Source organism: Oncorhynchus masou, unplaced genomic scaffold, assembly GCF_036934945.1.
Source record: "Oncorhynchus masou masou isolate Uvic2021 unplaced genomic scaffold, UVic_Omas_1.1 unplaced_scaffold_591, whole genome shotgun sequence".
NCBI lineage: Eukaryota > Metazoa > Chordata > Actinopteri > Salmoniformes > Salmonidae > Oncorhynchus > Oncorhynchus masou.
In genome coordinates, this window is record NW_027012332.1 from 167,824 (window position 1) to 193,714 (window position 25,891).

The following is a 25,891-nucleotide window of genomic DNA, read 5'->3' on the forward strand; positions in this document are numbered from 1 at the left end:
TAGAGTGTAGAAAGCATGTTTATTTATATTTTCCTCATTAAAAAAACTATAATAATAAGTATTTAAATGCACACCAATTATGACCCTGTCTCTTTAGAAACAGACAAATTATTTACTTTTCACTTCATAATGTGTTTAAAAAGGTGAACAAAATGGAAGCTTGCAGATCGGAATAAAATGTTCAAAAATGTAAACAATTGAACTACATTGTATTTTATTCCACAGCACACGTACACGGAATCAAGTGGAAAAGTCCTCCTGGGTGTGGCGCTCACTGCCAGGGTGTTTGTCTGCCCAGGACTCTGTTGGTGATTCTCTGCAACACAAAGGATTCATTTACTACGGTTTATTCATTCACTACGGCTGATTCATTCACTACGTTTGATTCATTCACTACGGTTGATTCATTCACTACGGCTGATTCATTCACTACGGTTGATTCATTCACTACGGTTGATTCATTCACTACGGTTGATTCATTCACTACGGTTGATTCATTCACTACGGTTGATTCATTCACTACGGTTGATTCATTCACTACGGCTGATTCATTCACTACGGCTGATTCATTCACTACGGCTGATTCATTCACTACGGCTGATTTATTCACTACGGTTGATTCATTTACAACAGTTGATTCATTTACAACAGTTGATTCATTTACTACGGCTGATTCATTCACTATGGCTGATTCATTCACACTGAGGAAACTCCTAAAGAATGTAAAATACATTCTATACTCGTTTACATGTATACATAATATGTACATAATATTAAATTCGATACAAACAATATACTAACACTGCTGTCCTGTGGTCATTATATACTACTGCTGCTGTCCTGTAGTCCAGGACACTATTTCATATATAGTGCACTACTGTTGACCAGGACCCTATATAGAACACTACTGTTGACCAGGACCCTATATAGAACACTACTGTTGACCAGGACCCTATATAGAACACTACTGTTGACCAGGACCCTATATAGTACACTACTGTTGACCAGGACCCTATATAAAACACTACTGTTGACCAGGACCCTATATAGAACACTACTGTTGACCAGGACCCTATATAGAACACTACTGTTGACCAGGACCCTATATAGAACACTACTGTTGACCAGGACCCTATATAGAACACTACTGTAGACCAGGACCCTATATAGAACACTACTGTTGACCAGGGCCCTATATAGAACACTACTGTTGACCAGGACCCTATATAGTACACTATATAGGGTCCTGGTCAACAGTAGTGTTCTATATAGGGCCCTACACTACTGTTGACCAGGACCCTATATAGTACACTACTGTTGACCAGGACCCTATATAGTACACTACTGTTGACCAGGACCCTATATAGTACACTACTGTTGACCAGGGCCCTATATAGAACACTACTGTTGACCAGGGCCCTATTCCCTATATAGAACACTACTGTTGACCAGGACCCTATATAGAACACTACTGTTGACCAGGACCCTATATAGAACACTACTGTTGACCAGGACCCTATATAGTACACTACTGTTGACCAGGACCATATATAGAACCCTACTGTTGACCAGGACCCTATATAGAACACTACTGTTGACCAGGACCCTATATAGTACACTACTGTTGACCAGGACCCTATATAGAACCCTACTGTTGACCAGGACCCTATATAGAACCCTACTGTTGACCAGGACCCTATATAGAACACTACTGTTGACCAGGATCCTATATAGTACACTACTGTTGACCAGGACCCTATATAGAACCCTACTGTTGACCAGGACCCTATATAGAACCCTACTGTTGACCAGGACCCTATATAGAACACTACTGTTGACCAGGGCCCTATATAGAACACTACTGTTGACCAGGACCCTATATAGTACACTACTGTTGACCAGGGCCCTATATAGAACACTACTGTTGACCAGGGCCCTATATAGAACACTACTGTTGACCAGGACCCTATATAGTACACTACTGTTGACCAGGATCCTATATAGAACACTACTGTTGACCAGGACCCTATATAGAACACTACTGTTGACCAGGACCCTATATAGAACACTACTGTTGACCAGGACCCTATATAGTACACTACTGTTGACCAGGATCCTATTCCCTATATAGAACACTACTGTTGACCAGGACCCTATATAGAACACTACTGTTGACCAGGACCCTATATAGAACACTACTGTTGACCAGGACCCTATATAGTACACTACTGTTGACCAGGACCATATATAAAACCCTACTGTTGACCAGGACCCTATATAGAACACTACTGTTGACCAGGACCCTATATAGTACACTACTGTTGACCAGGACCCTATATAGAACCCTACTGTTGACCAGGACCCTATATAGAACCCTACTGTTGACCAGGACCCTATATAGAACACTACTGTTGACCAGGATCCTATATAGTACACTACTGTTGACCAGGACCCTATATAGAACCCTACTGTTGACCAGGACCCTATATAGAACCCTACTGTTGACCAGGACCCTATATAGAACACTACTGTTGACCAGGGCCCTATATAGAACACTACTGTTGACCAGGACCCTATATAGTACACTACTGTTGACCAGGGCCCTATATAGAACACTACTGTTGACCAGGGCCCTATATAGAACACTACTGTTGACCAGGACCCTATATAGTACACTACTGTTGACCAGGATCCTATATAGAACACTACTGTTGACCAGGACCCTATATAGAACACTACTGTTGACCAGGACCCTATATAGAACACTACTGTTGACCAGGACCCTATATAGTACACTACTGTTGACCAGGATCCTATATAGAACACTACTGTTGACCAGGATCCTATATAGAACACTACTGTTGACCAGGACCCTATATAGAACACTACTGTTGACCAGGACCCTATATAGAACACTACTGTTGACCAGGACCCTATATAGAACACTACTGTAGACCAGGACCCTATATAGAACACTACTGTTGACCAGGACCCTATATAGAACACTACTGTTGACCAGGACCCTATATAGAACCCTACTGTTGACCAGGACCCTATATAGAACACTACTGTTGACCAGGACCCTATATAGAACACTACTGTTGACCAGGACCCTATATAGAACACTACTGTTGACCAGGGCCCTATATAGTACACTACTGTTGACCAGGGCCCTATATAGAACACTACTGTTGACCAGGGCCCTATATAGAACACTACTGTTGACCAGGACCCTATATAGTACACTACTGTTGACCAGGGCCCTATATAGAACACTACTGTTGACCAGGGCCCTATATAGAACACTACTGTTGACCAGGGCCCTATATAGAACACTACTGTTGACCAGGGCCCTATATAGAACACTACTGTTGACCAGGACCCTATATAGAACACTACTGTTGACCAGGACCCTATATAGAACACTACTGTTGACCAGGACCCTATATAGTACACTACTGTTGACCAGGACCCTATATAGAACACTACTGTAGACCAGGACCCTATATAGAACCCTACTGTTGACCAGGACCCTATATAGAACACTACTGTTGACCAGGACCCTATATAGAACACTACTGTTGACCAGGACCCTATATAGAACACTACTGTTGACCAGGGCCCTATATAGTACTCTACTGTTGACCAGGACCCTATATAGAACACTACTGTTGACCAGGGCCCTATATAGAACACTACTGTTGACCAGGGCCCTATATAGAACACTACTGTTGACCAGGGCCCTATATAGAACACTACTGTTGACCAGGACCCTATATAGTACACTACTGTTGACCAGGGCCCTATATAGAACACTACTGTTGACCAGGACCCTATATAGAACACTACTGTTGACCAGGACCCTATATAGAACACTACTGTAGACCAGGGCCCTATTCCCTATATAGAACACTACTGTTGTCCAGGGCCCTATATAGAACACTACTGTTGACCAGGACCCTATATAGAACACTACTGTTGACCAGGGCCCTATATAGAACACTACTGTTGACCAGGGCCCTATATAGAACACTACTGTTGACCAGGACCCTATATAGTACACTACTGTAGACCAGGGCCCTATTCCCTATATAGAACACTACTGTTGACCAGGACCCTATATAGAACACTACTGTTGACCAGGGCCCTATATAGAACACTACATTGACCAGGGCCCTATTCCCTATATAGAACACTACTGTTGACCAGGACCCTATTCCCTATATAGTACACTACTGTTGACCAGGACCCTATTCCCTATATAGTACACTACTGTTGACCAGGGCCCTATTCACTATATAGAACACTACTGTTGACCAGGACCCTATTCCCTATATAGAACACTACTGTTGACCAGGACCCATGCGGTAGAGTTGTGGGTTTGAACTACTACCTTGTTGTAGAGCTGAGCATTGAGTCTGTAAGAGCGGTACTCCTCTCTCCTCTTCTCCTCCTCTCTCCTCCTCTGCACCTCTGGCAGCTGCTCATAGATCCTGATGGGGAGAGAGGAGGGGGAGGGGAATGACAGGGGGAGAGATGAGAGAGGGGAGGAGAGGGGAGATACGGTGAGATAGATAAACATTACATTTCCAGATATAATCATGAGTATGAATTATTAGGTTGTCCAGCATATTATAACTGTATTCTGACCAGCAGCAACTCTTGATTTTTCCAGCAGCACACCTTGGGCTCTATTTTAACAAACCTAAGGCAGGGCTAAGTCAGGGCTGAGGCAAGGCTAAGGCTAAGGCTTAGTGGCGAGTCTTAGTGGCGAGTCTTAGCACCGAGTCTTAGTCTATACAGTTCATTAGTGCTAGCAGTAGCACTATACAGTTCATTAGTGCTAGCAGTAGCACTATACAGTTCATTAGTGCTAGCAGTAGCACTATACAGTTCATTAGCGCTAGCAGTAGCACTATACAGTTCATTAGCGCTAGCAGTAGCACTATACAGTTCATTAGCGCTAGCAGTAGCACTATACAGTTCATTAGCGCTAGCAGTAGCACTATACAGTTCATTAGCGCTAGCAGTAGTACTATACAGTTCATTAGCGCTAGCAGTAGCACTATACAGTTCATTAGCGCTAGCAGTAGCACTATACAGTTCATTAGCGCTAGCAGTAGCACTATACAGTTTATTAGCGCTAGCAGTAGCACTATACAGTTCATTAGCGCTAGCAGTAGCACTATACAGTTCATTAGCGCTAGCAGTAGCACTATACAGTTCATTAGCGCTAGCAGTAGCACTATACAGTTTATTAGCGCTAGCAGTAGCACTATACAGTTCATTAGCGCTAGCAGTAGCACTATACAGTTCATTAGCGCTAGCAGTAGCACTATACAGTTTATTAGCGCTAGCAGTAGCACTATACAGTTTATTAGCGCTAGCAGTAGCACTATACAGTTCATTAGCGCTAGCAGTAGTACTATACAGTTTATTAGCGCTAGCAGTAGCACTATACAGTTTATTAGCGCTAGCAGTAGCACTATACAGTTCATTAGCGCTAGCAGTAGTACTATACAGTTCATTAGCGCTAGCAGTAGCACTATACAGTTCATTAGCGCTAGCAGTAGCACTATACAGTTTATTAGCGCTAGCAGTAGCACTATACAGTTTATTAGCGCTAGCAGTAGCACTATACAGTTCATTAGCGCTAGCAGTAGTACTATACAGTTTATTAGCGCTAGCAGTAGCACTATACAGTTTATTAGCGCTAGCAGTAGCACTATACAGTTCATTAGCGCTAGCAGTAGTACTATACAGTTCATTAGCGCTAGCAGTAGCACTATACAGTTCATTAGCGCTAGCAGTAGCACTATACAGTTCATTAGCACAATACCCCATAATGACATCACAACACCCCATAATGACATCACAATACACCATATAATGACATCACAATACCCCATAATGACAAAGCAAAATCAGGTTATATACATTTTTGCAAATGGATACAAAAAAACCTGAAATATCACATTTACATAAGTATTCAGACTCTTCACTCAGTACTTTGTTGAAGCCCCGTTGGCAGCGATTACAGCCTCCAGTCTTCTTGGGTATGACGCTACAAGCTTGGCACACCTGTATTTGGGGAGTTTCTCCTATTCTTCTCTGCAGATCCTCTCAAGCGCTTTCAGCTTGGATGGGGGGCGTTGCTGCAGCGTTGTCTTGGCTGTGTACTAAGGGTCGTTGTCCTGTTGGAAGGTGAACCTTTGCCCCAGTCTGAGGTCCTGAGCGCTCTGGAGAAGGTTTTCTCTGTACCTTGTTTCGTTCATCTTTCCCTCGATCCTGACTAGTCTCCCAGTCCCTGCCTCTGAAAAACATCCCCACAGCATGATGCTGCCACCGCCATGCTTCACCTTGGGGACGGTGCCATGTTTCATCAGAACAGAGAATCTCGTTTCTCATGGTCTGAGAGTCCTTTAGGTGCCTTTTGCAAGCTCCAAGTTGGCTGTCATGTACATTTTACTGAGGAGTGGCTTCCGTCTGGCTTAATTGGTGGAGTGCTACAGAGATGGCTGTCTTTCTGGAAGGTTCTCATCTCCACAGAGGAACTCTAGAGCTCTGTCATAGTGACCATTGGGTTCTTGGTCACCTCCCTGACCAAGGCCTTTCTCCCCCGATTTCTCAGAATGGCCAGGCGGCCAGTTTTGGTGGTTCCAAACTTCTTCCATTTAAGAATGATGGAGGCCACTGTGTTCTTGGGGAGCTTCAATGCTGCAGAAATGTTTTGGTAGCCTTCCCCAGATCTGTGCCTCGACACAATCCTGTCTCGGAGCTCTACGGACAATTCCTTCAACCTCATGGCTTGGCTTTTGCTCTGACATGCACTGTCAACTGTGGGACCTTATATAGACAGGGGTGTGGCTTTCCAAATCATGTCCAATCCATGTAATTTACTACAGGTGGACTCCAATCAAGTTGTAGAAACATCTCAAGGATGACCAATGGGAACAGGATGCACCTGAGCTCAATTTCGAATCTCATATCAAAGGGTCTGAATACTTATGTAAATAAGGTATGTGTTTTTTATTTCTATTTTTAAAAACCTGTTTTCGCTTTGTCATTATGGGGTATTGTGATGTCATTATGGGGTATTGTGATGTCATTATTGGGTATTGTGATGTCATTATGGGGTATTGTGTGTAGATTGCTGAGGATATTTTATTTATTGTATCCATTTTAGAATAAGGCTGTAACGTAACAAAAGGTGGAAAAAGTCAAGAAGGGGTCTTTAGACTTTCAGAATGCCCTGTAGGTCCAGTTGGTGTCAGAAATACTTTGGCTATTTTCACAGCAGGAATTATGAGCACAATAGCTGGCGGCGGTGGGGAGAAATGGCTGGATTTCGATTAATAAATAAATTGGAGTGTGACGTGCCATTGTCTCCAGTTCTGCAGGTTATTGACGGTCTCTGGGGGCACGGAATATTCTAGTCCCTTGTGGATTGATACTACAGTTTACTAAATAGCATAGGCTACAGTAACGAGTACAAACAACAGTAAAAATATTTGGCGTGTCGACAGTCAACATCAACACCCCAGGACTCCTGTTGATGTGGCCTGATAGGACGGGATCATTCCAATAATGTTTGGAGGGGAGTGTCTTCGGTGTACCGGACAAGAGGCAGCTCTTTGGTAAAGGGGATGGATACATGTAGTATGCACTGCAGGGAGGCCCATGTGAACTGTGAACAATGCAGAAGCCTGGTGGCAGAAGCCTGGTGACAGAAGCCTGGTGACAGAAGCCTGGTGACAGAAGCCTGGTGGCAGAAGCCTGGTGGCAGAAGCCTGGTGGCAGAAGCCTGGTGACAGAAGCCTGGTGACAGAAGCCTGGTGGCAGTAGCCTGGTGGCAGAAGCCTGGTGGCAGAAGCCTGGTGACAGAAGCCTGGTGGCAGAAGCCTGGTGACAGAAGCCTGGTGACAGAAGCCTGATGACAGGAGCCTGGTGGCAGGAGCCTGGTGGCAGGAGCCTGGTGACAGAAGCCTGATGACAGAAGCCTGGTGACAGAAGCCTGGTGACAGAAGCCTGGTGACAGAAGCCTGGTGACAGAAGCCTGGTGGCAGTAGCCTGGTGGCAGAAGCCTGGTGGCAGAAGCCTGGTGGCAGAAGCCTGGTGACAGAAGCCTGGTGACAGAAGCCTGATGACAGGAGCCTGGTGGCAGGAGCCTGGTGGCAGGAGCCTGGTGACAGAAGCCTGGTGACAGAAGCCTGGTGACAGAAGCCTGGTGACAGAAGCCTGGTGACAGAAGCCTGGTGACAGGAGCCTGATGACAGAAGCCTGATGGCAGAAGCCTGGTGGCAGAAGCCTGGTGGCAGAAGCCTGGTGGCAGAAGCCTGGTGGCAGAAGCCTGGTGACAGAAGCCTGGTGGCAGTAGCCTGGTGACAGAAGCCTGGTGGCAGTAGCCTGGTGACAGAAGCATGTTGACAGAAGCCTGATGGCAGAAGCCTGGTGAAAGAAGCCTGGTGGCAGAAGCCTGGTGACAGAAGCCTGGTGACAGAAGCCTGATGGCAGAAGCCTGGTGAAAGAAGCCTGGTGGCAGAAGCCTGGTGACAGAAGCCTGGTGGCAGAAGCCTGATGACAGAAGCCTGGTGGCAGAAGCCTGATGACAGAAGCCTGGTGGCAGAAGCCTGATGACAGAAGCCTGGTGACAGAAGCCTGGTGACAGAAGCCTGGTGACAGAAGCCTGGTGACAGAAGCCTGGTGACAGAAGCCTGGTGGCAGAAGCCTGGTGGCAGAAGCCTGGTGACAGAAGCCTGGTGGCAGAAGCCTGGTGGCAGAAGCCTGACGAGTCGGGGAGACCATTCGGGAACCTTTACGGGCTCCTGGTTAATCCATGGCAGGATAAGACGGACACAAGACACATTGCTGGTGAAGCGGCTTTTTGAACCAGGGTTATCCATGCTGTCTGACCTGTGACTTAACTCCTCCTATAAGAACACGCATGACGCCCCAGAACATATCTCAATTAGGTTGAGGTAAAGGGTCAGCTTTGGGTTTTGGATAGTTGGTTTAAGTGTCAGTTGTGTCCCTCCTGTCTGGTCTGAGTGTTAATGTCTGCTTCCTGTACCTGCCCTGTCTGACAGCACAGGGGGGGGGGGTTATCAATGCTGTGTAACCTACCTCCTCCTCCTGGCCCCCCTGTTGTTAGAGCCTGCTTCCTGTTCAAGGCCTGACCGTCTGATAGCACAAGGGAAGGGGAGGGGTTACGGGAGAGAAACAGAAGAGGGGAGGGGTTACGAGAGGGAAACAGAAGAGGGGAGGGGTTACGGGAGAGAAACAGAAGAGGGGAGGGGTTACGAGAGGGAAACAGGAGAGGGGAGGGGTTACGAGAGAGAAACAGAAGAGGGGAGGGGTTACGAGAGAGAAACAGAAGAGGGGAGGGGTTACGAGAGAGAAACAGAAGAGGGGAGGGGTTACGGGAGGGAAACAGAAGAGGGGAGGGGTTACGAGAGGGAAACAGAAGAGGGGAGGGGTTACGGGAGGGAAACGGAAGAGGGGAGGGGTTACGGGAGGGAAACAGAAGAGGGGGGGGTTACGAGAGGGAAACAGAAGAGGGGAGGGGTTACGGGAGGGAAATAGAAGAGGGGAGGGGTTACGAGAGGGAAACAGAAGAGGGGAGGGGTTACGGGAGGGAAACAGAAGAGGGGAGGGGTTACGAGAGAGAAACAGAAGAGGGGAGGGGTTACGAGAGAGAAACAGAAGAGGGGAGGGGTTACGGGAGGAAACAGAAGAGGGGGGAGGGGTTACGAGAGGGAAACAGAAGAGGGGAGGGGTTACGGGAGGGTAAACAGAAGAGGGGAGGGGTTACGAGAGGGAAACAGAAGAGGGGAGGGGTTACGGGAGGGAAACAGAAAAGGGGAGGAGTTACGAGAGGGTAAACAACCACAATGTAATAGGTTTATGGAAAATAACCTGCATTTATTTCCACTTGTTAATTAAAATGAGAGACATCCTCATTCAAAATGAAAAGCACAAATGTTTGACACTAAAAAGCAGAGGTGATTAAAGTCGCCATCGATCCAGGCTTACTGTTTAGATCGCTGCACCATCTCCTTCTTGGGAACGGCTCTCTGAAACACCGCCGTGCCTTGGGAGAGAAGACAGGACAATCAGACATGTTGAACAGACCTACTGGGGGGGGGTACCTGTTTAACAAACCTATTGTGTTTAGTTGTTGAAGAGGGGTGGGGGACTGGGGGGGGTTGGTACCTGTTTAACAAACCTACTGTGTTTAGTTGTTGAAGAGGGGTGGGGGACTGGGGGGGGGTTGGTACCTGTTTAACAAACCTACTGTGTTAAGTTGTTGAAGAGGGGTGGGGGACTGGGGGGGGTGGTACCTGTTTAACAAACCTATTGTGTTTAGTTGTTGAAGAGGGGTGGGGGACTGGGGGGGGTTGGTACCTGTTTAACAAACCTACTGTGTTTAGTTGTTGAAGAGGGGTGGGGGACTGGGGGGGGTTGGTACCTGTTTAACAAACCTACTGTGTTTAGTTGTTGAAGAGGGGTGGGGGACTGGGGGGGGTTGGTACCTGTTTAACAAACCTACTGTGTTTAGTTGTTGAAGAGGGGTGGGGGACTGGGGGGGGGGTTGGTACCTGTTTAACAAACCTATTGTGTTAAGTTGTTGAAGAGGGGTGGGGGACTGAATGGGGGGTTGGTACCTGTTTAACAAACCTGTTGTGTTTAGTTGTTGAAGAGGGGTGGGGGACTGGGGGGGGTTGGTACCTGTTTAACAAACCTACTGTGTTTAGTTGTTGAAGAGGGGTGGGGGACTGGGGGGGTTGGTACCTGTTTAACAAACCTATTGTGTTTAGTTGTTGAAGAGGGGTGGGGGACTGGGGGGTTGGTACCTGTTTAACAAACCTATTGTGTTGAGTTGTTGAAGAGGGTGGGGGACTGGGGGGGCGTGGTACCTGTTTAACAAACCTATTGTGTTGAGTTGTTGAAGAGGGGTGGGGGACTGGGGGGGGGGTTGGTACCTGTTTAACAAACCTATTGTGTTTAGTTGTTGAAGAGGGTGGGGGACTGGGGGGCGTGGTACCTGTTTAACAAACCTATTGTGTTTAGTTGTTGAAGAGGGGTGGGGGACTGGGGGGTTGGTACCTGTTTAACAAACCTATTGTGTTTAGTTGTTGAAGAGGGGTGGGGGACTGGGGGGGTTGGTACCTGTTTAACAAACCTATTGTGTTTAGTTGTTGAATGAAGAGGGGTGGGGACTGGGGGGGGTTGGTACCTGTTTAACAAACCTATTGTGTTTAGTTGTTGAATGAAGAGGGGTGGGGGACGGGGGGGGGGGGGGGGGGGGTTGGTACCTGTTTAACAAACCTACTGTGTTTAGTTGTTGAATGAAGAGGGGTGGGGGACTGGGGGACGGGGGGGGGGGGTTGGTACCTGTTTAACAAACCTACTGTGTTTAGTTGTTGAATGAAGAGGGGTGGGGACGGGGGACGGGGGGGGGGTTGGTACCTGTTTAACAAACCTACTGTGTTTAGTTGTTGAAGAGGGGTGGGGGACTGGGGGGGGGGGGTGGTACCTGTTTAACAAACCTATTGTGTTGAGTTGTTGAAGAGGGGTGGGGGACTGGGGGGGGGTGGTACCTGTTTAACAAACCTATTGTGTTTAGTTGTTGAAGAGGGGTGGGGGACTGGGGGGGGGGGGTGGTACCTGTTTAACAAACCTATTGTGTTAAGTTGTTGAAGAGGGGTGGGGGACTGAGGGGGGTGGTACCTGTTGAACAAACCTATTGTGTTTAGTTGTTGAAGAGGGGTGGGGGACTGGGGGGGGTTGGTACCTGTTTAACAAACCTATTGTGTTTAGTTGTTGAAGAGGGTGGGGGACTGGGGGGGGTTGGTACCTGTTTAACAAACCTACTGTGTTTAGTTGTTGAAGAGGGTGGGGGACTGGGGGGGGGGTGGTACCTGTTTAACAAACCTATTGTGTTGAGTTGTTGAAGAGGGGTGGGGGACTGGGGGGGGGGGTGGTACCTGTTTAACAAACCTATTGTGTTTAGTTGTTGAAGAGGGGTGGGGGACTGGGGGGGGGGTGGTACCTGTTTAACAAACCTATTGTGTTTAGTTGTTGAAGAGGGGTGGGGGACTGGGGGGGGGGGGTTGGTACCTGTTTAACAAACCTATTGTGTTTAGTTGTTGAAGAGGGGTGGGGGACTGGGGGGGGTTGGTACCTGTTTAACAAACCTACTGTGTTTAGTTGTTGAAGAGGGGTGGGGGACTGAGGGGGGTGGTACCTGTTTAACAAACCTACTGTGTTTAGTTGTTGAAGAGGGGTGGGGGACTGGGGGGGTGGTACCTGTTTAACAAACCTATTGTGTTTAGTTGTTGAAGAGGGGTGGGGGACTGGGGGGGGGTGGTACCTGTTTAACAAACCTGTTGTGTTTAGTTGTTGAAGAGGGGTGGGGGACTGGGGGGGGGGGGTTGGTACCTGTTTAACAAACCTATTGTGTTAAGTTGTTGAAGAGGGTGGGGGACTGGGGGGGGTTGGTACCTGTTTAACAAACCTACTGTGTTTAGTTGTTGAAGAGGGGTGGGGGACTGGGGGGGGGGGGGTTGGTACCTGTTTAACAAACCTATTGTGTTTAGTTGTTGAAGAGGGGTGGGGGACTGGGGGGTTGGTACCTGTTTAACAAACCTATTGTGTTTAGTTGTTGAAGAGGGGTGGGGGACTGAGGGGGGGGGGTTGGTACCTGTTTAACAAACCTATTGTGTTTAGTTGTTGAAGAGGGGTGGGGGACTGGGGGGGTTGGTACCTGTTTAACAAACCTACTGGGGGGGGGGGGGGGGTGGTACCTATTAAACAAACCTACTGGGGGGGGGGTTGGTACCTGTTTAACAAACCTATTGTGTTAAGTTGTTGAAGAGGGGTGGGGGACTGGGGGGGGGTGGTACCTGTTTAACAAACCTACTGTGTTAAGTTGTTGAAGAGGGGTGGGGGACTGGGGGGGGGTTGGTACCTGTTTAACAAACCTACTGTGTTTAGTTGTTGAAGAGGGGTGGGGGACTGGGGGGGGGGGGTTGGTACCTGTTTAACAAACCTATTGTGTTGAGTTGTTGAAGAGGGGTGGGGGACTGGGGGGGGGTGGTACCTGTTTAACAAACCTATTGTGTTTAGTTGTTGAAGAGGGGGTGGGGGACTGGGGGGGGGTTGGTACCTGTTTAACAAACCTACTGTGTTTAGTTGTTGAAGAGGGGTGGGGGACTGGGGGGGGGGGGGGTACCTGTTTAACAAACCTATTGTGTTTAGTTGTTGAAGAGGGGTGGGGGACTGGGGGGGGGGTTGGTACCTGTTTAACAAACCTGTTGTGTTTAGTTGTTGAAGAGGGGTGGGGGACTGGGGGGGGTTGGTACCTGTTTAACAAACCTACTGTGTTTAGTTGTTGAAGAGGGGTGGGGGACTGGGGGGGTTGGTACCTGTTTAACAAACCTATTGTGTTAAGTTGTTGAAGAGGGGTGGGGGACTGAGGGGGTTGGTACCTGTTTAACAAACCTATTGTGTTTAGTTGTTGAAGAGGGGTGGGGGACTGGGGGGGGGGGGGGTTGGTACCTGCAGGTTGGGAGACCAGGGGGAGGGTTGGTACCTGCAGGTTGGGAGACCATGGGGAGGGTTGGTACCTGCAGGTTGGGAGACCAGGGGGAGGGTTGGTACCTGCAGGTTGGGGAGACCAGGGGAGGGTTGGTACCGGCAGGTTGGGAGACCAGGGGGAGGGTTGGTACCTGCAGGTTGGGAGTCTAGGGGAGGGTTGGTACCTGCAGGTTGGGAGACCAGGGGGGGTTGGTACCTGCAGGTTGGGAGACCAGGGAGGGTTGGTACCTGCAGGTTGGGAGACCAGGGGGAGGGTTGGTACCTGCAGGTTGGGGAGACCAGGGGGAGGGTTGGTACCTGCAGGTTGGGAGACCAGGGGAGGGTTGGTACCTGCAGGTTGGGAGACCAGGGGAGGGTTGGTACCTGCAGGTTGGGAGACCAGGGAGGGTTGGTACCTGCAGGTTGGGAGACCAGGGGGAGGGTTGGCACCTGCAGGTTGGGAGACCAGGGGGAGGGTTGGCGCCTGCAGGTTGGGAGACCAGGGGGAGGGTTGGTACCTGCAGGTTGGGAGTCTAGGGGAGGGTTGGTACCTGCAGGTTGGGAGACCAGGGGAGGGTTGGTACCTGCAGGTTGGGGAGACTAGGGGGAGGGTTGGTACACGCAGGTTGGGGAGACCAGGGGAGGGTTGGTACCTGCAGGTTGGGAGACCAGGGGGAGGGTTGGTACCTGCAGGTTGGGGAGACCAGGGGAGGGTTGGTACCTGCAGGTTGGGAGACCAGGGGAGGGTTGGTACCTGCAGGTTGGGGAGACCAGGGGAGGGTTGGTACCTGCAGGTTGGGAGACCAGGGAGGGTTGGTACCTGCAGGTTGGGAGACCAGGGGGAGGGTTGGTACCTGCAGGTTGGGAGACTAGGGGAGGGTTGGTACCTGCAGGTTGGGGAGACCAGGGGAGGGTTGGTACCTGCAGGTTAGGAGACCAGGGGAGGGTTGGTACCTGCAGGTTGGGAGACCAGGGGGAGGGTTGGTACCTGCAGGTTGGGAGACCAGGGGAGGGTTGGTACCTGCAGGTTGGGAGACCAGGGGGAGGGTTGGTACCTGCAGGTTGGGAGACCAGGGGAGGGTTGGTACCTGCAGGTTGGGAGACCAGGGGAGAGTTGGTACCTGCAGGTTGGGAGACCAGGGGAGGGTTGGTACCTGCAGGTTGGGAGACCAGGGGAGGGTTGGTACCTGCAGGTTGGGAGACCAGGGGGAGGGTTGGTACCTGCAGGTTGGGAGACCAGGGGAGGGTTGGTACCTGCAGGTTGGGAGACCAGGGGGAGGGTTGGTACCTGCAGGTTGGGAGACCAGGGGAGGGTTGGTACCTGCAGGTTGGGAGACTAGGGGAGGGTTGGTACCTGCAGGTTGGGAGACCAGGGGAGGGTTGGTACCTGCAGGTTGGGAGACCAGGGGGAGGGTTGGTACTTGCAGGTTGGGGAGACCAGGGAGGGTTGGTACCTGCAGGTTGGGAGACCAGGGGGAGGGTTGGTACCTGCAGGTTGGGGAGACCAGGGGAGGGTTGGTACCTGCAGGTTGGGAGACTAGGGGGAGGGTTGGTACCTGCAGGTTGGGGAGACCAGGGGAGGGTTGGTACCTGCAGGTTGGGGAGACCAGGGGAGGGTTGGTACCTGCAGGTTGGGAGACCAGGGGGAGGGTTGGTACCTGCAGGTTGGGAGACCAGGGGAGTGTTGGTACCTGCAGGTTGGGAGACCAGGGGAGGGTTGGTACCTGCAGGTTGGGGAGACCAGGGGAGAGTTGGTACCTGCAGGTTGGGAGACCAGGGGGAGGGTTGGTACTTGCAGGTTGGGAGACCAGGGGAGAGTTGGTACCTGCAGGTTGGGAGACCAGGGGAGGGTTGGTACCTGCAGGTTGGGAGACCAGGGGAGAGTTGGTACCTGCAGGTTGGGAGACCAGGGGGAGGGTTGGTACCTGCAGGTTGGGCCAGTCGCCCTGGTCTTCTGGGTTGGTTGAAGAGCTCGTTTCTCTCTCTGCTGAAGACGACCTGCAGCTTCCTCTCCTCGCCCTGCAGCACCAGACGCTTCACCCTCTCCCGAGACCGAGACACAAACTCTGGCCGGCGCAGCTCCAGAGCCTCCTACAGGAGATGAAGACGTGGAACAGGTTTTAGATCTGCTTCATAGTGTTGAAGAGGAGCACTTTGTTTGACCTTTGACCAACAACGTAGGCAACACAGCGCAGGCAACAGACACAGAGTAGTCAACAGACACAGAGTAGGTAACAGACAGGGAGTAGGCAACAGACAGGGAGTAGGCAACAGACACAGAGTAGGCAACAGACACAGAGTAGGCAACAGACAGGGAGTAGGCAACAGACACAGAGTAGACAACAGACACAGAGTAGACAACAGACACAGAGTAGACAACAGACACAGAGTAGACAACAGAGAGTAGGCAACACAGAGTAGGCAACAGACACAGAGTAGGCAACAGACAGGGAGTAGGCAACAGACACAGCGAAACACAAGAGTAGTGAACCAGACCTGGAGAGAGATGCGGACCAGGGCGGCAGGGGCGTTGCCAGTGGGTTCAGGCCCAGGAGGGGTGATGATGCTGTGCTTGATTAGCTGCCTCTCACTGGGTCTGTCGCGGTCAGCCTCCAGCTGATTGGTCTGTAGTCTGTCTGTCAGTCTTTCCCTGACAAATCACAGCACAGTTCTTATAACCACAAAAAAAACTGTTCAAAGTTCTTAAACTATACAATAGAATAACAAAAAAATAAGAAAGATTTTTAAAAAACAATACATTTTTAAACAAATAGTAGATTAAGATAGATGAGACAGACAGACCTGTCCTGTATTTGTCTCTGTCTGAGTGGTTCTCTCCAGGGCCGGGTGGTTCTGCTGTAGGGTTCAAACCAGGCGGGGCCCTGGAGGGGCTGCTGCTCCGGCCTGTTCTCCTTCCTGCCCTCAGCTCTCAGGTCCTCAGCAGGGATGTACCATGATACACCTGGAAGTAGGAAACAGACAGGAAGAGACACCTGGAAGTAGGAAACAGACTGGAAGAGACACCTGGAAGTAGGAAACAGACAGGAAGAGACACCTGGAAGTAGGAAACAGACAGGAAGAGACACCTGGATGTAGGAAACAGACAGGAAGAGACACCTGGAAGTAGGAAACAGACAGGAAGAGACACCTGGAAGTAGGAAACAGACAGGAAGAGACACCTGGAAGTAGGAAACAGACAGGAGGAGACACCTGGAAGTAGGAAACAAACAGGAGGAGACACCTGGAAGTAGGAAACAGACAGGAAGAGACACCTGGAAGTAGGAAACAGACAGGAAGAGACACCTGGAAGTAGGAAACAGACAGGAAGAGACACCTGGAAGTAGGAAACAGACAGGAAGAGACACCTGGAAGTAGGAAACAGACAGGAAGATACACCTGGATCTCCTTAATGTCATAATGCTTCAAATAGTGAGGCTAGTCCCGCTGCACATTGCTCGTTTCTGTCTTTAAATAATATTGGATTAGTATTGTGTTACTGATTTGGAGCGCTCCAGAGTTTAAATGTAAAATGTCAGTTCTCCGTACCTTGAGGGTAGTAGGGCCTGGCAGAGGGTTGGCTCATCTTCCTCTTCCTCTGCGTTTTAGGAGGGCTCCTGTCCCCCGCTCTACCCCTCTTGCTACCAGAGTGTGAGGAGGGGAGCACCCTGGCACCCCTGGCTGAGCCTGGCGAGGGGAACGTTGTGCCGACGTCTCGGGTGTGGCGACGTGTTCCGTTACTCACAATCTCCAGGTCCCCTGCGGAGAGGAGAGTGAGAGAACTGTTTCAGCCACTCCTTCCACACCTCAATGTTTATACACTGAACAAAAATATCAAAACGCAACATGTAAAGTGTTGGTCTCATGTTTCATGAGCTGAAATAAAAAAAAAACACAAATGTTCCATACGCACAAAAAGCTTATTTATTTCAAATTTTCTGCACACATTTGTTTACATCCCTGTTAGTGAGCATTTCTCCTTTGCCGTGATAATCCATATCAAGAAGCTGATTAAACAGCATGATCATTACACAGGTGCACCTTGCACCTTGTGCTGGGGAAAATAAAAAGGCCACTCTAAAATGTGCAGTTTGAGGGAGCGTGTAGTTTGCATGCTGACTGCAGGAATGTCCTTGAAAGTGAATTTCTCTATGATAAGCCGCCTCCAATGTTGTTTTAGAGAATTTGGCAGTACGTCCAACCGGCCTCACAACAGCAGACCACGTGAAACCATGCCAACCCAGGACCTCAACATCCGGCTTCTTCACCTGAGGGATGGTCTGAGACCAGCCTCCCAGACAGCTGATGAAACTGGGTCTGAGACCAGCCACCCAGACAGCTGATGAAACTGGGTCTGAGACCAGCCACCCAGACAGCTGATGAAACTGGGTCTGAGACCAGCCACCCAGACAGCTGATGAAACTGGGTCTGAGACCAGCCACCCAGACAGCTGATGAAACTGGGTCTGAGACCAGCCTCCCAGACAGCTGATGAAACTGGGTCTGAGACCAGCCTCCCGGACAGCTGATGAAACTGGGTCTGAGACCAGCCTCCCAGACAGCTGATGAAACTGGGTCTGAGACCAGCCTCCCAGACAGCTGATGAAACTGGGTCTGAGACCAGCCACCCAGACAGCTGATGAAACTGGGTCTGAGACCAGCCACCCAGACAGCTGATGAAACTGGGTCTGAGACCAGCCACCCAGACAGCTGATGAAACTGGGTCTGAGACCAGCCACCCAGACAGCTGATGAAACTGGGTCTGAGACCAGCCTCCCAGACAGCTGATGAAACTGGGTCTGAGACCAGCCACCCAGACAGCTGATGAAACTGGGTCTGAGACCAGCCTCCCAGACAGCTGATGAAACTGGGTCTGAGACCAGCCACCCAGACAGCTGATGAAACTGGGTCTGAGACCAGCCTCCCAGACAGCTGATGAAACTGGGTCTGAGACCAGCCTCCCAGACAGCTGATGAAACTGGGTCTGAGACCAGCCACCCAGACAGCTAATGAAACTGGGTCTGAGACCAGCCACCCAGACAGCTGATGAAACTGGGTCTGAGACCAGCCTCCCAGACAGCTGATGAAACTGGGTCTGAGACCAGCCTCCCAGACAGCTGATGAAACTGGGTCTGAGACCAGCCACCCAGACAGCTGATGAAACTGGGTCTGAGACCAGCCTCCCAGACAGCTGATGAAACTGGGTCTGAGACCAGCCACCCAGACAGCTGATGAAACTGGGTCTGAGACCAGCCTCCCGGACAGCTGATGAAACTGGGTCTGAGACCAGCCTCCCAGACAGCTGATGAAACTGGGTCTGAGACCAGCCTCCCAGACAGCTGATGAAACTGGGTCTGAGACCAAAACACCCAGACAGCTGATGAAACTGGGTCTGAGACCAGCCACCCAGACAGCTGATGAAACTGGGTCTGAGACCAGCCTCCCAGACAGCTGATGAAACTGGGTCTGAGACCAGCCTCCCGGACAGCTGATGAAACTGGGTCTGAGACCAGCCTCCCAGACAGCTGATGAAACTGGGTCTGAGACCAGCCACCCAGACAGCTGATGAAACTGGGTCTGAGACCAGCCTCCCAGACAGCTGATGAAACTGGGTCTGAGACCAGCCTCCCAGACAGCTGATGAAACTGGGTCTGAGACCAGCCACCCAGACAGCTGATGAAACTGGGTCTGAGACCAGCCTCCCAGACAGCTGATGAAACTGGGTCTGAGACCAGCCTCCCGGACAGCTGATGAAACTGGGTCTGAGACCAGCCTCCCAGACAGCTGATGAAACTGGGTCTGAGACCAGCCACCCAGACAGCTGATGAAACTGGGTCTGAGACCAGCCTCCCAGACAGCTGATGAAACTGGGTCTGAGACCAGCCTCCCAGACAGCTGATGAAACTGGGTCTGAGACCAGCCTCCCAGACAGCTGATGAAACTGGGTCTGAGACCAGCCTCCCAGACAGCTGATGAAACTGGGTCTGAGACCAGCCTCCCAGACAGCTGATGAAACTGGGTCTGAGACCAGCCTCCCGGACAGCTGATGAAACTGGGTCTGAGACCAGCCACCCAGACAGCTGATGAAACTGGGTCTGAGACCAGCCTCCCAGACAGCTGATGAAACTGGGTCTGAGACCAGCCTCCCAGACAGCTGATGAAACTGGGTCTGAGACCAGCCACCCAGACAGCTGATGAAACTGGGTCTGAGACCAGCCACCCAGACAGCTGATGAAACTGGGTCTGAGACCAGCCTCCCAGACAGCTGATGAAACTGGGTCTGAGACCAGCCTCCCGGACAGCTGATGAAACTGGGTCTGAGACCAGCCTCCCAGACAGCTGATGAAACTGGGTCTGAGACCAGCCTCCCAGACAGCTGATGAAACTGGGTCTGAGACCAGCCACCCAGACAGCTGATGAAACTGGGTCTGAGACCAGCCACCCAGACAGCTGATGAAACTGGGTCTGAGACCAGCCTCCCAGACAGCTGATGAAACTGGGTCTGAGACCAGCCACCCAGACAGCTGATGAAACTGGGTCTGAGACCAGCCACCCAGACAGCTGATGAAACTGGGTCTGAGACCAGCCACCCAGACAGCTGATGAAACTGGGTCTGAGACCAGCCACCCAGACAGCTGATGAAACTGGGTCTGAGACCAGCCTCCCAGACAGCTGATGAAACTGGGTCTGAGACCAGCCTCCCAGACAGCTGATGAAACTGGGTCTGAGACCAGCCTCCCAGACAGCTGATGAAACTGGGTCTGAGACCAGCCACCCAGACAGCTGATGAAACTGGGTCTGAGACCAGCCACCCAGACAGCTGATGAAACTGGGTCTGAGACCAGCCACCCAGACAGCTGATGAAACTGGGTCTGAGACCAGCCACCCAGACAGCTGATGAAACTGGGTCTGAGACCAGCCTCCCAGACAGCTGATGAAACTGGGTCTGAGACCAGCCACCCAGACAGCTGATGAAACTGGGTCTGAGACCAGCCTCCCAGACAGCTGATGAAACTGGGTCTGTTTGAATGCTCAGAGATACCATGACGAGGTCATGAGGCCCATTGTCGTGCCATTCATCCACCACCATCACCTCATGTTTCAGCAAGATAATGCACGGCCCCATGTCACAAGGATCTGAACACAATTCCTGGAAGCTGAAAATGTCCCAGTTCTTCCATGGCCTGCATACTCACCAGCCACGTCACCCATTGAGCATGTTTGGGATGCTCTGGATCGACGTGTACGACAGCATGTTCCAGTTCCCGCCAATAGGACAGTTGAGCTAACGTGCGCTAATGTGATTAGCATGACAGTTGTAAGTAACAGCAAACTTTCCAGGACATAGGCATGTCTTATACGAGCAGAAAGCTTAAATTCGTGTTACTGTAAATGCACTGTCCAATTTACAGTAGCTTTTACAGTGAAATAATACTATGCTATTGTTTGAGGAACAGAACACTTTCGTCACGGCAACTGGTTTGATACATTCACCTCTGAAGGTAAATAATGTACTTACATTCAGTAATCTGGCTCTGATTGGTCATCCTGAGGGTCCCAGAGATAAAATGTAGCAACATATTGTCCAGTATTGCAAATTCTTCACTCGATCAATCTGAAACTTTACACACACGCTGCTGCCATCTAGTGGCCTAAATATAAATTACGCCTAAACTGTAATATTATATGATGGCCTCGCTTAGATTTCAAAGATGATAAAAATAAATAAACAAATAAATGAAAATGCTTGTATTATCTTTTACCAGATCTAATGTGATATATTCTCCGACATTAATTTCACATTTCCACAAATGTCAAAGTGTTTCCTTTCAAATGGTACCAAGAATATGCATATGCTTCAGGTCCTGAGCTACAGGAAGTTAGATTTGGGTATGTTACTTTAGGAGAAAATTGAAAAACAGGGTCAGCTCCTTAAGAGGTTTTAGGTCTCTGTGACCAACATCTGTATTCCCAGTAACGTGAAATTCATAGATTAGGGCCTAATGAATATATTTCAATTGACTGAATTCCTCATACAGAGCATTTGGAAAGTATTCAGACCCCTTCCCCTTTAGTTACAGCCTTATTCTAAAATTGATTCAATATTTTTCTCCCCTCATCAATCTACGCACAACGCCCCATAATGACAAAGCACAAACAAGTTGTCCACCTGTGATAAATGCAGTTGACTCTTCATGTCAGAGCAAAAACCAAGCCGTGAGGTGGAAGGAATTGTCCGTAGAGCTCCAAGACAGGATTGTGTCGAGTCACAGATCTCGGGAAGGGTACCAAAACATTTCTGCAGTATTGAAGGTCCCCAAGAACACAGTGGCCTCCCTCATTCTGAAATGGAAGAAGCCATGAAGACTCTTAGAGCTGGCCGCCAAGGCAAACTGAGCATTTGGGGAAGAAGGGCCTTGGTCTGGAAGGTGACCAAGAACCCAATGGTCACTATGACAGAGCTCCAGAGTTCCTCTGTGGAGACGGGAGAACCTTCCAGAAGGACAACCATCTCTGCAGCACTCCACCAATCAGGCCTTTATGGTAGAGGCCAGACGGAAGCCACTCCTCAGTAAAAGGCACATGACAGCCTGCTTGGAGTTTACCAAAAGTCACATGAAGGACTCTCAGACCATGAGAAACAAGATTCTCTGGTCTGATGAAAACAAGATTGAACTCTTTGGCCTGAATGCCGAGCTGTAGACTCAAGGCTGTAATCAAGAAGACTGGAGGCTGTAATCACTGCCAAAGGTTCTTCAACATTGTACTGAGTAAAGGGTCTGAATACTTATGGAAATGTGATTTAATATATGTATTTCATTTTTACATACATTTGCAAAAATTTCAAAAAACCTGTTTTTACTTTGTCACTATGGGGTATTGTGATGTCATTATGGGGTATTGTGATGTAATCATGGGGTATTGTGATGTAATCATGGGGTATTGTGATGTCATCATGGGGTGTCGTGATGTCATCATGGGGTGTCGTGATGTCATCATGGGTTATTGTGATGTCATTATGGGTTATTGAGATGTCATTATGGGTTATTGTGATGTCATTATGGGTTATTGTGATGTCATTATGGGGTATTGTGATGTCATTATGGGTTATTGTGATGTCATTATGGGTTATTGTGATGTCATTATGGGTTATTGTGATGTCATTATGGGGTATTGTGATGTCATTATGGGGTATTGTGATGTCATTATGGGGTATTGTGATGTCATTATGGGGTGTTGTGATGTCATTATGGGGTATTGTGTGTAGATTGATGAGGAAAAAACTATTGAATCCATTTTAGAATGAGGCCGTAAAGTAACAAAATGTGGAAATAGTCAAAGGGTCTGAATACACTGTGTGAACTGTAACTCAGTAAAATATTTGAAATTGTTGCATGTCACGTTTATATTTTTGTTCAGCGTACATTTTCAGAACATACTGGGTTACTGACCTGCCTGTACGCCTTTGTTGACATGTTTGACTGCCTTCTTGGAGTGGGAGGGGCCACGATGCGAGGGGAGGGTGTAGGTGCTGGTTGAAGATGCAGAGTCAGCTGGAATCTGAGGAGCCACAATACACAGGAGCCGATCAATGGCTATCAAAACTATAGATCATTCAATATACAGTAGAGAACAGAGTCTGAGAAAGATGGGTCTGAAAACAAACCGTGTTATAACAGAAAGGGTAGAGAGAGCGGAGAGGAGAGGGAGGGAGGAGAGAGAGAGGCAAGCTGGTCCTGGGGCTCTGTACACAAACAGACCCCACAGAGCCCCAGGACAGCAACACAATTAGACCCAACCAAATCATGAGAAAACAAAAAGATAATGCTTTCCAATGTGTCAAGTAATAAACAAAAAACAGAGCAAACTAGAATGCTATTTGGCCCTACACAGAGAGTACACAGCGGCAGAATACCTGACCACTGTGACTGACCCAAACTTAAGGAAAGCTTTGACTATGTACAGACTCAGCGAGCATAGCCTTGCTATTGAGAAAGGCCGCCGTAGGCAGACATGGCTCTCAAGAGAAGACAGGCTATGTGCTCACTGCCCACAAAATGAGGTGGAAACTCAGCTGCACTTCCTAACCTCCTGCCCAATGTATGACCATATTAGAGAGACATATTTCCCTCAGATTACACAGATCCACAAAGAATTAGAAAACAAACCCAATTTTGAAAAACTCCCATATCTACTGGGTGAAATTCCACAGTGTGCCATCAGAGCAGCAAGATTTGTGACCTGTTGTCACGAGAAAAGGGCAACCAGTGAAGAACACGCACCATTGTAAATACAACCCAACTTATTTTCCGTTTTGTACTTTAACTATTTGCAGACCATTACAACACTGTATAGAAACATTATATGACATTTGAAATCTTTTTTTTGTGAGTGTAATGTTTACTGTTCATTTTTACTGTTTATTTCACTTGTTGTTTATTATCTATTTCACTTGCTTTGGCAATGATAATAGAACCATGCCAATAAAGACCATTAATTGAAATTGAGAGAGAGATGGAGAGAAGAGAGAGAGATGGAGAGAAGAGAGAGAGATGGAGAGAAGAGAGAGAGATGGAGAGAAGAGAGAGATGGAGAGAAGAGAGAGAGATGGAGAGAAGAGAGAGATGGAGAGAAGAGAGAGATGGAGAGAAGAGAGAGAGATGGAGAGAGAGAGAGAGATGGAGAGAGAGATGGAGAGAAGAGAGATGGAGAGAAGAGAGAGAGATGGAGAGAAGAGAGAGATGGAGAGAAGAGAGAGAGATGGAGAGAAGAGAGAGAGATGGAGAGAAGAGAAAGGAGAGAGGCGAGAGAGGGAGAGGAAAAGAGAGATGGAGAGAAGAGAGAGGAGAGAGAGGGAGAGAAGAGAGAGATGGAGAGAAGAGAGGAGAAGAGAGAGAGATGGAGAGAAGAGAGAGGAGAAGAGAGAGAGAGGAGAGAGAGAGACAGAAGGGCAAGTCAACAGAACAGTAGACATACTACAGAGTTATCAGTGCCAGTAGACTCTGAGGGGACTGGGGGGATATGAGGAGTCTCTCTGGGCCTCCCTCTCCTCTGCTCCTTGCTCTGCCTCTGCTGGAGGATGGTGCTGTACAGTTTACTAAGGCTGTGGCTGGTCCTGTGGCTGGTCCCTAGGTGAGTTGAACAAAAGGAGAATAGTTTTTAAACGTTAGCTAATGTTCATTAAAAATCTCATTGAATTGAAAAGTGTTCCCAAGTAACATGTACACCTCAAGCAGAACCCTTGCTGAACCCACCTTGTGTATTCAGCCCTCTGACCCTGTGGGCTCCGAAGGCCCTCACCTTGTTGAACCCACCTTGTGTATTCAGCTCTCTGACCCTGTGGGCTCCGAAGGCCCTCACCTTGCTGAACCCACCTTGTGTATTCAGCCCTCTGACCCTGTGGGCTCCGAAGGCCCTCACCTTGCTGAACCCACCTTGTGTATTCAGCCCTCTGACCCTGTGGGCTCCGAAGGCCCTCACCTTGCTGAACCCACCTTGTGTATTCAGCCCTCTGACCCTGTGGGCTCCGAAGGCCCTCACCTTGCTGAACCCACCTTGTGTATTCAGCCCTCTGACCCTGTGGGCTCCGAAGGCCCTCACCTTGCTGAACCCACCTTGTGTATTCAGCCCTCTGACCCTGACCCTTGCTGAACCCACCTTGTGTATTCCGAAGCCCTCTGACCCCCTCCGAGAAGGCCCTCACCTTGCTGAACCCACCTTGTGTATTCAGCCCTCTGACCCTGTGGGCTCCGAAGGCCCTCACCTTGCTGAACCCACCTTGTGTATTCAGCCCTCTGACCCTGTGGGCTCCGAAGGCCCTCACCTTGCTGAACCCACCTTGTGTATTCAGCCCTCTGACCCGTGGGCTCCGAAGGCCCTCACCTTGCTGAACCCACCTTGTGTATTCAGCCCTCTGACCCTGTGGGCTCCGACCCAGGCCCTCACCTTGTTGAACCCACCTTGTGTATTCAGCCCTCTGACCCTGTGGGCTCCGAAGGCCCTCACCAGTCGGGCTGTGTCTATTGTTGACATGGAGCTGCTGGTCTCCCTGAGACGCTCCCAGACCTCTCTCTCTCTGCTGGACACAGGTATTGGCTGCGGGCCGGGAGGTGGGAGGGGCTAAAGCTGTGGGCCGGACCATGGGAGGGGCTAGAGCTGTCCTCCCCTCTGCGGGCTGGGGCTCCTCATCCTGCTGCTCCCAGGCCTGGCGGGAACACTAGCCTTAGCCTGGTTAGCTTTAGCATGGGGATCACTCCGGCCACTGCTGCTCTCCTCTCTCTTACTCCTCCCTTCCTCCACACGTCCTCTTCTCCTCT

The 25,891-nt window shown here is 49.6% G+C and overlaps 1 protein-coding gene across 1 annotated transcript; it reads right to left on the reverse strand.

Moving 5' to 3' along the window:
• Window positions 1–25,716, reverse strand: LOC135536288 (uncharacterized). The gene is made up of 12 exons (XM_064962645.1): window positions 25,233–25,716; window positions 24,830–25,189; window positions 24,552–24,703; window positions 23,027–23,135; window positions 17,125–17,334; window positions 16,381–16,540; window positions 16,075–16,228; window positions 15,504–15,669; window positions 10,033–10,090; window positions 9,124–9,180; window positions 4,394–4,493; window positions 1–316 (listed from the first exon to the last, which is right to left on the reverse strand). The coding sequence occupies exons 1-12, from the start codon at window positions 25,714–25,716 to the stop codon at window positions 272–274; spliced, it is 2,055 nt and encodes a 684-aa protein (XP_064818717.1). The 3' UTR covers window positions 1–271.
• Between the last annotated feature and the right edge of the window lie 175 nt (window positions 25,717–25,891).